Raw genomic sequence first — 14,551 nt, 5'->3', positions numbered from 1 at the left:
CCCGCTTGAGAGTCTGACATTCTGAGTCTGATGGTAACATTGCAAGCCCAATGAAGCAAAAGTCCATAGGACGGCATGTCAACCAAATCAGACAAACAATTCCAAGTCAACCAGCCGTCACTTTATCTTCTTTATGCAATTCGTTCGAGAGGAATCTTTAAACATCAAAACCAAACATAAATCTTTTGGTAAGACGGGAATTATATCACTCTCCTAAAGTTTGGTTCAAAAAATGACCGTAAAGCAGGTTTAGTAAAAGTAAAACTGAATGCATGTAACACAGATTTTGTTTTATGCAGTGAGATCTAAATTTTGATAGTTTTAAATAATTTAACAAAATGATATATCACACAAAGATGTATTTATCTATTATTATTTAAGGTGTTGCTGTCTCAAAAATTACATTATGTCATCTTGGAATACTTTTATTGTAAGAAAATTAAATAATGAAGACAATTTCACAAACTCTTCGTCGCGACATTATGACATAAGGATGTCTGGAAACAGATTATAATTTTCTTTTACTCATATCAGTCCTTTTAATTTGTTATAGAAAAATAAAAGGAATGAAGATGCAGTTTTTAAATATTTTGAAGCAGATGACTCAGACTAAGTGTCTAAGAAAAGTGCATACCCTATATGAATTACAAAGAGTGTTTATGTACATTTTGCTTATAAAGGGGTCTGTTGGAAAGAAAAAACCGCAACACTATTCTTTCAAACAATTTCAGGATGACAAGCTTTAATAGGTCCAAAACAGAAATCGAAACCAATTAATTCACAAATCACATAAATGAAACCTAAATTAAACATATTGTAACAAAATCAAATGAACTCAAACTCTACCGAAACTATAGACCATCCATCAAATACGTCAGTAGACGTCCTCTATTGTCTGAATGTTCTTAGATAGTCTTTTTTATTTTCTATATCGCGAAAGTTGTGCACAGAATATATATATATATCCCTATGTCGACTCAATAAAAGTTTCAAAACTCAAAATTCACCGATAAATTGTAACATGCTTAGAGTTAAAACCCTTATTGAGCAACTTCTAGAAAAGCAGAGGAAGCTTACCCTACCGGTGCACCTGGTACATGCTCCCAGTGTTTAGTGGAGTCCGAGTTGCTCATTTGCTTTTGTTACTTTGTATGTATGATTTTAGTTACTTTATGTTCATTGTTGTGTATGTCTGTTTTCCATGTTTGGTCTTCGTCCCTGGATTACATTCGTTTGATTACCGCTATAACCTTGGTTCTATTGATTACTCTTTTACTAACAAGTCAAGCATTCAAAGTCGTGTTTATAAAATTTTATAATATTCTAGGGGCTTAGTTTCTAAGATTTAGACGGTTGTATTTATTGGATATATTGAATTTTAGAAAGCAAAATATAAATTGAAAAAAGTGTTAGTGGTTTTTTTCCGTCATACATTAATTTTTTTCACTCCTAGGACTCGTGAAAACATATTTCAAGTCCTAAAATGTAATGAATATATATAAAGCAATATTGACGTAAGATGAAAGAATCGATTATCCACAGGCAAGCGTATGAATTCATTCCCCTGTTAAAATTTTGTAACCATTAGCTGCCATTTTGCTGGATATACTGACTGATTTTGAGAAGATACTCCCGTTTTTGAGACTTCAGCGGTATTTGCGAGCATACAGAACTTTAAATTGCTGCCTCTTAGGATTGCAAGTTTTATGGAATGAACACGACTTCATTTATACAGATAAAGTCTGGCATATCTTCTTAACTGATTTATGTACTTAAAGAATCCATGTATTCAAGAATTGTTTTTGAAAGATTAATCATTTGAATTAGTATAACACTGTTCTTCTGGCACTTTCCGAATCAAGACGACGTACCATGCCCATAACACAGTGGAGAAGGGGTTTTAACATTGTTAAAAAAAAGGCAATAGAAAAACTACCCACACTTTCTTTCCAAACAATAGAAGACAGTTGCATATGTTAACGAATGTAGACTTTTATTTTTCTATTTTTAGGTATATTTTAACTAACTCTTTATCCTGACTGTAAAATGGGCAACCTGCTTTTACAATTCGTTCAATTTTAACCAATTACTAGAAATCATGAATAGTTTTGTCAAAACGGATGATACAAAATACACGTAACAGTATAAATATCCGGTGCAGACAATTCTAAATCATGATTGTACTAAATAACTTTAGAGACCGATTTATCACGCAAGTACGTGCTTATCAAACGTTATAACACTGAAGGGCTTAGTGGCTAAGAAATTAGACGATTATATTTCAGAATTTAATTCAGTGGAAATAAGACAGATAATGAAAGAGAGGTCTGTGTGTTTCACCAAGAAATCTTTTTACGTCTTGACATTGGTTTCCCTCTTAAAATATATTTCAATCCATTATTCTAATTATGTGATAAATTCATTGCCATTGGTTATAGTCACGCAAAATGTCAGGTAGGAATATGAATTAAAATTGAGAAACAGTAATATGGCCGTAATAGCAAATAGCAATCCAAAACTAATTATAGGTATATTTTTAAACATTTAATAAAAGTTCTACACAGATATTAATTAAAAGATTTTAAGCTACTATTTGTATTAAAAGTTATAATTTATGATACTCATACAACACCTTCTTGTAAAAATGTGATTGTCACAAACTAAATGTCATATATGTCTATGCGAATCACATTTTTAAAGTAGATCTTAAAATTCAAGCTATAAATTCCTGACATTTTATTGATTCTCTGTCAGAGTGGTTAAAGGCCGTGAGGTCTTTAATTTTGAAACGAATGAAAGTTTTAAGTAGGTCAATGAGCGCCAAAACTACATCAGTTTTCAGAGACACCGATGTAGCAAAAACATCGTCTACTATACATGAAAAATATGCTGTCATACCAGCAGACAAAGCCCAAAGCAACATTGTTTTTGTCTGCAAAACGTTTTACATCATATGTTTATTATCAGAGGTAGACGTAGAAAATAATACCAGTGATAAGACCTATACTGCTACCACACTCTCCAAAGAAGAGATTGTGGAAAAAAATAAATCTGTGCTACCCTCTTTTGGTCTCTCTACCAAGGACGATGATTGTGATTTACCGTCTATGTACTGGATTCCTAAACTCCACAAGAATCCATACAAACAACGTTTCATAGCTGGATCTGCAAAATGTACCACCAAACCTCTTTCAGAACTTTTAACTTCTATACTCACAACTATCAAAGACGGTCTGCAGTCCTACCACAACACTTGTTACTCCCGTAGTGGTATAGATTTAATGTGGATCTTGAAAAATTCGAAAGATCTTTTGGAGACAATCAGTACAAGACTATTATCTGAATATAATAACATTAAAACCTATGATTTTTCAACACTGTATACTTCTATTCCCCATACTCAGTTAAAATCCCGACTTAAAACATTGTACATCGTTGTTTTTCCAAAAAAGATGGTACGCCTAGATACAAATATATAGTTCTTGTAGAGACTCCTCATACTTTGTAAGAAATAATTCCAAATCATCTTCAAAATATACAGAGGAAGATGTTTACAAAATGCTGGAATTTTTAATCGACAATATATTTGTCCAGTGTGGTGGACGTGTTTTTTTAACAAACGGTCGGCATTCCAATGGGAACAAATTGTGCTCCTTTACTTGTTGACCTATTCCTTCACTCTTATGAGGCTGACTTTATAGCCGATTTGCTCCGAAAGAAAGAATATTGTTTGGCTAGATCCTTTAATCTCAGTTTCCGCTGTATAGATGACGTATTATCTTTAAACAATCCTAATTTCGGGGATTTGATACATCGCATCTATCCTAAAGAACTTGAGATAAAGGATACTACAGACACTGTAAGGTCAGCCTCATATCTTGACATACCATTAGAAATCGATGGTAAAGGAAAACTATTGACCAAACTTTACGACAAACGTGATGACTTTTCATTCAGAATTGTCAACTTTCTTTTTATCTGTGGCAACATCCCTTCATCACCTGAGTATAGAGAGTTCATATCACAACTCATACGTTATGCCAGAGCTTGCCAAAACTATGCGGACTTTTTGTATCGCGCTAGAACTCTAACAAATAGGCTTCTGGAACAGGGTTATGTTGCTACAAGATTGAAGTCATCACTACAGAAGTTGTATGGTCGTCATCATGAACTCGTGGATCGTTATGGTGTATCCATCAGCACCATGAAAACTGATTTATTCAACGGGTCATAGTGGTCCTTCCCTCGTTTGTCTACCCCGGACTTAACTTTTTATGAGCAACTCGGCGAGTGTTTCTAGAAAAGCAGAGGACGCTTACCCTACCGGTGCACCTGGTACATGCTCCCAGTTTTTAGTGGAGTCCGAGTTGCTCATTTGCTTTTGTTACTTTGTATGTATGATTGTAGTTACTTTATGTTCTTTGTTGTGTATGTCTGTTTTCCATGTCTGGTCTTTGTCCACGGATTACATTCTTTTGATTACCGCTATAACTTTGGTTCCCTTAATTACTCTTTCTAACGACATTCCGTGTTTGATAAAGAAGAAAGCATTTGTTAATTCAAATAATTATAATAGGTCATAAATAAAACATATTACATGTGCACAAAGTAGGCACTTTCGTCTAATTATGTCCAAAGCCTATTTTTCACTGACACATTATAGTCAAACCTGTCAAAAGTAACATTGCAAAAGGGGGATGGAGCAAAAGCATAGTCCCAAAAGACATGGTGACAAAAAACATGGCCACAAAAGCATGGTCACAAAAGACATGGTCACAAAAGCATGGTCACAAAAGACAAGTGGTCTTTACAAACTTGTTATTTTGAAATAGAATACATGACAAGTGGAATTTTTAATCATAGCATTTAAACAGATTATATCTTACTAAGGTGCCCATTAAAACAAGTATTGCTGTATATGATGTTTTCTATGAAGAATTGAAATAAAGGACACGTGACCTCTGATGAACAATTTTATTAATTGAGGCCTTAACAAGATTTAACAGGTAAATGAAGTGTCCAAGACCAAGCTGAACATATGAATATCTGTTTTAGTTTGTTATCTACCGTTTCGAAAATTGCATCAAACACCTAATTCCAAGGCATAATTCAACAGAACATGTAGGTCGAAGTTGATTTGCATACTAAATCACAATTTATGAATGTATATATTTTTCCCGCAGTACGATACATTGCGATGATTTTATGCTCTATATTCTGCTTAAAATGTACTAGTTTTACTTAATAATGACCTTGCTATTTCCAGACAAATAGGCAAAGAAAATTTGTTATTTCTGATGTTATAGTCAGCATAATTTGTTTCATAGACGTGATATAATTTTGGTTGCAAGTTAATTGCATTTATGATTCGTGTTTTTGCAAGTTTTATAAGTCCTTTTATTACAATTTTTACCTTTTGTCTCGTTTTTATCAATTTTCTGTAGCATGGCGTAGTAAATTATTTTTTTCTGCATTAAAATACCTTTCGTGTTTAAAGTATTGCATTTCATTTCGGAATAGGCGTCGTTATACAATTAAAGTTTCCTTGGAAAAATGGAAGTTCCTTTTTTATTGATGTAAAGTACTTTGAAATGAAATTACTAAACCATCAGAGTTCAACAGAAAAAAATCACTATTGAACGCAAGGGTCTAGGAGGCAGGTTTTAATTGATGAGGAAAATTATACAGCAACAGTTTTTATCCATTATGCTTAAAATGTATACAATACAATGACAATATACAATATCAATCTAAGCTAAGATATATTGTATGTAATAAACATACTAAGCATTTGAATTGTTTTACTTCAATTAACATTATGCATACAATGACTTGATTTGGTAATAAATTAATGCACTGAATCTTGTTTGCCTAGCTAACAAGCTGTGCACTCCAATTAAAATTTTGAATAGAACATGCTTTTAGTAATAACTTACATAAAAAACCTTTAGATATTTGGATCTTCTTACTTATTTGATTCTACTGCTGCTGAGGAGAGGTTAAGCCTTGAAACAGGTGTACACCATATCAAAATGTGCAATATACAATACTAGTTTCGGGGATTTGATACATCGCATCTATCCCAAAAAAACTTGAGATAAAGGACACTGTAAAGCCAGCCTTATATCTTGACCTGCACTTAGAGATCGATGGTAAAGGACCAAACTTTATGACAAACGTGATGACTTTTCATTCAAAATTGTTAATTTTCCTTTCATATGTGGCAACATCACTTCAGCACCTGCGTATGGGTTTTTCATGTCACAACAATTACGTTATGTAAGAGCTTGCCAGACTTTTTGTATCGCGCTAGACTTCTTATAATTAGGTACTGGAACAGGGTTATGTTGCTACAACATTGAAGTCATCACTACAGAAGTTTTATGGTTGCACCATGAAAACTGATTTGTAAAACGTGTCATAGTTTTCCTTCCCTCGCTTGTCTACCCGGGACTTAACTTTTTATGAGCAACTCGGCAGGTGTTTCTAGAAAAGCAGAGGACGCTTACCCTACCGGTGGACCTGGTTCATGCTTCCAGTTTTTAGTGGAGCCCGAGTTGCTCATTTACATTTGTTTCTTTGTATGTATTATTTTAGTTATTTTATATTCTTTGTTGTGTATGTCTGTTTTCCATGTCTGGTTTTGTCCGTGGATTACATTCGTTTGATTTCTGCTAGAATATTGGTTCCCTCGGTTACTCTTTTGTATTAGAGCTGATTCATATTGAAAGATGTTTCAATAGGCAACTCGGGTTTTCTTATTTACTGAATCTAATCCAGTGATCAATTTCGGAAGCAAGTAATAGTCGTCATAAGATATGACGTAATCACAGAAAACAACATCGTGACGTCATTTCTCATGAACGATTTTACACTGAAGACTTTTTTTGTGAAATCGATCACAGATAACCTCCATAACTTACCAGTATGACACATTATTTTGCTGCTGCGACAAATGAAATCACAAGTATTGTCCGCCTCTTTGTTTGCCTCTTGTAACTGTATCATAATAGCTTCGTACTGGGAGTCTTGGTTACCAGGCTGATGTGTCTTTCCCCAGTCAATTGACGTCTTACAAAGTTGTTTTTCATCATTAAAAGACTGAAAATAGAAAAAAAATATAAAGTGAAGAACCATTCATCACATAGTTTAATAAAACAGATACGGTGTCTAGTAATTGAATTATTAAATGAATTGCTCCTGGAGTTTAATTAGGACCATATTTTCCCAATGGAGACGATAGTAAATAAAAAAGTACATAATTTTATTCTTTGATTTCATTTTAACATGATGCTATCTGGCATTTGCGTACCGAAATAAGACTTTGTCATGTAAAACGTAATGGTTTTTAAGTCAAGGACACTTTTATCAAATATTGTTTATACCAATCTAATTGAAATGAAAGCTTATTTCCTGAAGCTTTTTTGTTGTATTTATTAGATTTTTAAATGACCTCTTCATCCGTTTCAAAATAAATAGACGAGAGACAAAGACTTGTAAGGTGAATGTACAAATATGATAAAGAGAAAAATGCTCATTTTGCATCTGTTTTGAGTGTCACTTTTTTATTTAAAAATGCGGGCCAGCGGAAGATCGAAGTATCCAGTAACCATTTATGTTTTATTAATAGTTTTTAATGATTACAAAATTGTATGTGATGATTAATACAAGTTAAGTGACCATAAAAAGTCCATATCAGAACTGTTTGCTCGTATATTAGCCCCTATCAGCCTGATTTTAGAAAGATGGCACTCTTACTGAAGTTTGCACGCTTTATTCTACATCATTTGACGCCAAAAAAGATTTTGATGTATTTTTATGGCCTTGTGGTTCCATTTGGAACGTTTCAATTATGATGGTAAAAAACCAACATGAAACATGAGTGATTTTTAGTCACCCCTAAAATCATCCCACAAACATAAAAAATTATTACAACTTTTAGCGGTGGATTCCAATGATTTACAGGCGAAGCTGGTTGCAATGCCACACAAATAAACGAACGACAATTAGATACTTTAAAATACTTTTTCTATGATTTTATCGTGCGCTCCTATACAACAAAGTTCCAACTAAAATATTTATTTAAAACAATTCCTCTGATCTATTTGTGCTTCTGTACGTGTCTTTATGTGTCATGGATGTATTGTTTACCTCCTCGTCGTTCATCGTGAAATAATGACCTCTTTTTTCTATGATTTTAATTTTCAAAAATAAGGATATTTCAGGAGATATTTCATCTTAAGACGAGGACTTCGGTAAGTACCTGCATTTTAGCACGTTCGATTCCTACCTATAATAATGAAGATATGAATTGAAAAGAAAGTATATGATATTTCCTTTAATCTTCAGCAAATATACATCATTATTGATTATTTATACATGATGTAGGTGACAACCTCGGAACAAACTTTCCAATTATGTCCGTAATTCGTCCTTCATTCTGTAAATTATACCGGTTTTATACCGATGAGTATTTTGATTCAATCAAAACGTCTAATTTACGCAGATTTACTAGCATTTCACATCAAATGCACACTTAATTAAAACGAACTGTGGATATAAGATATGGGTTTGAGTTCATTAAATTAGTTTTGATTGGAAAGGATGATTCAGTATATGTTGCCTAAGATAAACATCTTCTGGAGTCTATAGAGAATTACAACTGTACTTCCAGTGAGATTATATGTATAAAATGTTCTGATGATTTGAATACTTACCGCCGTCACAAAGGCTTTTCAGCTGTTCATTTTAACAAATCTTCTATCAATTTTTGTTGCATAACAAAAATAAAAATATACGAGACAATAAAAGTTATAATTTTCTATATTATAAAATCTCAAGATATGGTTGTTTAGTTAGAGTAAAACCAAAGTTATTTTTGAAGATAAAAGGAAAACTTTTTGGAAACTTAATCAAGTTCGAAAAATCTCCTGTACTGTTGTATATCTTCCCAGGTTCTAAGTTTTCAATGAAATCCGAGTGCTTAATTTTGTTTGTATTTACATTCGAACATGTTTATCGCTTTTCTTGTCTGCCTTGGACTTTGACTTTTGGTCTTCAAAATTCTAATTTGGTTGTAGAAATGGTTGCATCTAATCTCACTTAAAATGAATAAGATCGTTTGAGATTTAAGCAAAATACTCGACACTAACCATGCATTGTGTGTATGTGTGCGTGCGTGCGTGCGTGTGTGTGTTTGTGTGTTTGTATATGTATGTTAAGACCATATTCCATATATATATTAACAATATATATATATTTTCCAATTATGTCCGTAATTCGTCCTTCATTCTGTAAATTATACCGGTTTTATACCGATGAGTATTTTGATTCAATCCACACACACACACACACACACACACATATATATCTATGACTCAGTTTATTTAAGGTCATTTGTTGACTGAAAAATTTGCCCATTATATACTTTATTATAGTGTGTTAACATTTTTATCGGTATCGTTGTACAATCCTTTAGACATATAATTATTTTTGTTTGTGCTGCATCGTCATGACTGGACGATCCGATATATACATATATACATACAGTCTGGCATGATGTTTGTCTCAAACCAAATGTTAAAAAGGGATGAAGCTTTAACATTACATGTTTAACTTGCATTTAGGAACGCTTTCATCACGAGTTACACTTCAATATAATACTATATTGAGTACAAGTTAAGTATGCCCGGGTACAATGAACTATTAGCTGTGTTGGGTTGTCATTAACAGAGATCGTTACAGATAATGATGTTCTGAACATGAAAATACAGTGAACATTAATGCAGTTACTTCTATTCTCATCACAATTTGGTGCAATTGCACGTAAATAGAAATTTGATACTTTTCAAATAATGATCACCAGAAGCTTTAATACAAATGTCTTAAAGGATGTTGAACTATCTGAGTGGATAATGATTTGCTTAAACAAAGGTAGAAGCAGACCCGAAAATAACGAGAATGGATATGGTGAATATGTCAAACCCATCGGGATGAAAGATGCCAGCTCAATGTTTAGCTTTATTGCTACACCACAATTTAAAAAAAGGATAAAATATTATTTTTAAAAATAATAAGTGGATAGATTAAGAAAATTATTAAAAATCAAAACATGAAAAATATAGAAGAACGAATGCGAAATAATAAATAAATGTAAAAATGGTAGTTGATAACGAAGAAAGTCTTTGGTCTGGGTTGTCATTTTTATTAATAAACATAATTCAAGCAAACAAAAACATACAAAAGAAAATTGAATGTACGTAATTTCAAATAATAAGAAAGTTTGTTTGATGAAAACTTTCAATAGCATCATTCAGATATTTTGCGTACTGACTGAAAAGGAGAATGAATGTGATTTTACAAGTATATTATGTGATATATATAGACAAATTCACGTGTAGAGGAATAGAAAACACTTAAAACCAAAGGAAAAAAGATAAAGAAGGAAACTTAAATCAGAAAACATGAACAAACTAGTAGGAAACCCTACAAAAACACAAAGAGAACTTTTAAAATGAAAGGAAAACAAAGAACGCAAGAGTTGGAACAAAGCCGAGCATCAACAGTAGCATAAGTTGCCTTATGTCAACCATCATACACGTCCTCTTGGCTTGGAGAACATACCAGGTACAAAAGTAGCTATAGCAGCTGTCTGTTACTCAAAGTAAAAATAAGTACTCCAGGCTTGAAACACAGACCAAGTCAAACGTATCTTAAGCTGCTGTATGTTTTAAAAAAGTACTCTAGGCTTGGAGCACAGACCAATTACAAAAGTAGCATTAGTTGCTTTCTACCCCCTTAGAACTTAAATCATTATTTTATTCTTAAACTTTAAACTGATTCTGTTGTTAGTTGTTTACTCGATTCTTTAGTAATACTAAGACATGTCAAAATATACATAATTAAGACGAATCATTGGATTGTGTTTCGAGTAAGACTTCCTTGTTAAGTAAACAATCTATCATTTAATTTCAAAGAAACGACCAGCGTAGTATTTTGATTGGACGTTTCGTCTAATCATAGACTGTTTATTACTTTTTTACGTCAAATGTGCCCTTATCGATGGTACTTATAAATATAATTGGTTTGTTCAATTAATTGTGATTCTGTTAAATGCAATCTTGCGTTTAAATAGGATAAACGATTTTAAAGAAATGTAGCATTTAAACACAAGAAAGCAATTAATTTCCCGACGCCAATATTATTATCATGACGTGTAAAAATATGAATTTAATTATGTAAATTATGCAAGAATAACTAAAAGATACGACAAAGGATGAACGAACCTCTATTAACTTTTTTAACTTTCAGGATATTGATTAGAATACTCAAGTGAATAGTCATATGAAAAAATAAATAAATTAGGAATTTGGCGTTTTAGAAAATGTGATATGACTCACAGCAAGTCCAATGCGTATCTAATTAAATTTTCTACTAGGAGGTAGACTTAGGGTAAGTTTGTATCATATTCAAATTCACCAAAACCTATCAATCATAAATTTAAAACAGGATGAAATCAATCCAAGTTTCTTTGATGCTTACATGATATTGATGTAAAATGCTTTACACAAACGTTAAGATGATTTGTAAGAGTTATGTTCCTTAGCCTAGGTTAAACTTAACCTTAAGTAAATGTTTATTAATTTTCCATCTCTATAATTTATTTCGATATGATTTATTGATCTTGATAAAGTAAAAAAAAAAACAAAACAAAACAAAACAAAACAGTTAATTTACGTCGATTCCTTTCCTTATTTATGACAATTCAACATTTTTTAAATAATTTGTGGTGAGCGGTGAAAGTTATTAAAGATATGAAGACAAACAGTTGTCACTAAGAAGGAAAACTTCATTAACAACACTTCAAAACATTCCAAAGATCTCAATTACAAGAGAAAAGAGATGAAAGAAAATTCCCATGAGACAATGGATGACTATCAAGTGCATAATAAAACAACAACTAACTGATAACCAGAAAAAGACGTCCACAATATTGAAATAGATTACTTTTTTATAATTAACAAATTTTAGGATACCGGTAATTAATGCATTTCCCATGGTTATAGATGGAACCTGTTGCTGTTTTTCTAAAATATCTTTGATACTCTTGAACATTTTGGAATAAAAATCAACATGTATGTATGGTATTGTTTATCATAAGAACTGAACTTTTATAAAATGGAAACAAAACAACTAACATATCATACAGTTAATACGTGCAATAAAGCAGGTAAAATGAACTTCTGTTTATGTTAAATATATATCGAGATATTTGTTTTCCATTGATTTTATTAATGCATATTGCAATGATATTACTCCATCTGATTGATACTAAAATGAACTTTTATACATGGATCAGCATAATTTTTTTAAATATCTTCATCAGATCAATATTATCTACGTGTACAGTGAAATCTGTGTAAAACCGAACAACCAAACTATCCGGAAACTTGTCTTAACCACACACATTAAAAGTCCTTTAACATCAATGTATCGTGAACCTAGGTAAACCGAACCATTTCTAAAGTCAAAAAGGGGTTCGGTCCAGACAGGTTTCTCTGTATTCTAAAGTCAAAATGTCGGATGAAACTATGAAATATCAGTGATTATATTGCCCCTTTTCATCCCGTTGGGGTTGTTGTCTCTTTTATATATTCACCATTTCCATTCTCGTTATATTTAATAAAGGATAATTTTAATAAATGCCGTTTGTTTGAATTCAAGCGAAGTGAAGAAATTATGATGTTTTTATATATGGAACAATGTCAACAAAAAGATCCAAGATTTGTATGTCCCGACTACGATCTAATCTTATACGAATAAGAAGAAAATAGTAAAAAAAAGTGGCACCCTATCCCAATCTCCTCGGTGGTCTCAGTGTAGCGTGCTTATCGCAAGTATTGGAATTCGTTAGTTCTATCCCAACCGCGTCACACCAAAGATTTTGAAATTTAGAGTCACTGCCATTCCATGAATCACGCAGAATTTTAGATAATAGTCGACTGACAAGTGGTTGGCTCGGAGTCAGAATTATATGCCTTAGTGGGTTGACATGCTCACTGGTAGCCTGTTGCTTCCGCAAACTATCGCAAAAAAAAAATAAGAACGAGTAGAAATTATGGTCTGATCGACAGGGCAAACGTTCTTGTCCTGAAATGCATGAAATATATTCCATAGGACGTTTAACCATAATTAATCAAACGAACAAAGGTACCCTGTTTGTACCTTTCATGAACTTCACACAATATCTTGATTTAAACATTGCCCCTATTACTTTCTATAAAGGTTACACCAATGGTTATCAGATATATTTAATGTTAGTCGGGTTCAGGGCATATAAGCTCTGTCATATAGCGATAGACAGAGATCTACCTAACAGTTATATTCTATTTAATTTTACACTCCCTATCAAAAACTGTATTCTATTACATTTACCAAATTATATGATTGCACATTTTTATGTTGTCATGAAATGATGAAGTTTTAAGGTTTTGTATCAATTATTGCTCAGTTTAATTGAAAACGCAGATCAAGTTTCAATTTCATTAAGTGTAATACTAGAAGGAAGCTTTAAAGTAAAATAATTTCAAGATATGTTTACCAACTTAAAAACAAAGACTTAAAACAAGTTGTTTAAAAGACATTCATTAAAAAACGAATACATTGATAGGACTTCAAAAGCACGACTTGCAGAAGTGCACACCCTACCCCCCAAAAACAGGAATTTTAAAAACGATTCCTTATGGTATTAAATATTTTGCCAATGTAAAAGGATCAAGATTGCTTAGGACTACTGGGTAAAAGTCATTATATCACGCTTGCCTCTTGACAAACATACTCTAAGAAAGCTGTTTTGTTAATTCTGTCAAACAAGCTTGTTGTTCTCATAGCTACCAACCGTTTGCGTGGGCTTAGTGCTAAAAGTTAATAGTTAACAAATCATAGTTTTAACGTATACATATTTATCAGCAAAAAGTCTTAACTATGAGCATAATTGTTCAATTACCAACCTGATTAGGACATTTATTTAAGTATCATCGTAACCCCAATTTGTTTGAAAAAAGTTTTTCGTTTATGTCAAAATGATGATTTCAATGGCGGATCCAAGCCCGCCTGGAAAATGAAATGATTGAATTGAAAGAAAATCACTGAAGTGCGACTATGTGCGGACCAATTCTACCAGTCAGCGCTCATGGTTGTGTCCTACCCTAAAGTTTACGACGACAAAACTAGCAACCCTATGTGACGACTGATTTGCGAAAAAAATATCTCCTCGTCTATCTTTAAGTCCTTTAACTCAATAAAAAACTTTATAACTTTTTGTAGCAAAGTTAATAGCTTTTGTCTTCATATTCCCAATAGTTAAAATAAAGTTTGATAATAAACTTTGTTCTCGAAAGGGTCATCTTTTTTAATTTGCACATGCCCAACTCTATAAGAAATTGTTTTATGTTCTGGATTCTTTAAAAAAATGAGATCATCAGGAAAATGTACTACAAAATGTACTTTCTAACAAATAAAATTAAAAATTTTATATCTGTTCAGTAGCATC

General features: G+C 32.3%; 1 protein-coding gene across 1 annotated transcript in view; it reads right to left on the bottom strand.

The window, feature by feature from the left end:
- LOC148605492 (uncharacterized) overlaps positions 1-14,551 on the bottom strand; it is a 50,244-nt gene that overhangs the window by 8,182 nt on the left and 27,511 nt on the right. Inside the window, exon 2 of the mRNA XM_088550159.1 lies at positions 6,924-7,101. Within this exon, the coding sequence (XP_088406285.1) occupies positions 6,924-7,101 (178 nt within the window). The remainder of the gene's footprint in view (positions 1-6,923; positions 7,102-14,551) is intronic.

Source organism: Perna viridis, chromosome 10 (genome assembly GCF_037379345.1).
Source record: "Perna viridis isolate PV_CMFRI_1.1 ecotype Kerala chromosome 10, ASM3737934v1, whole genome shotgun sequence".
NCBI lineage: Eukaryota > Metazoa > Mollusca > Bivalvia > Mytilida > Mytilidae > Perna > Perna viridis.
Note: the sequence above shows the minus strand (reverse complement) of the source record. Positions and strands in the feature narration are given on the sequence as shown.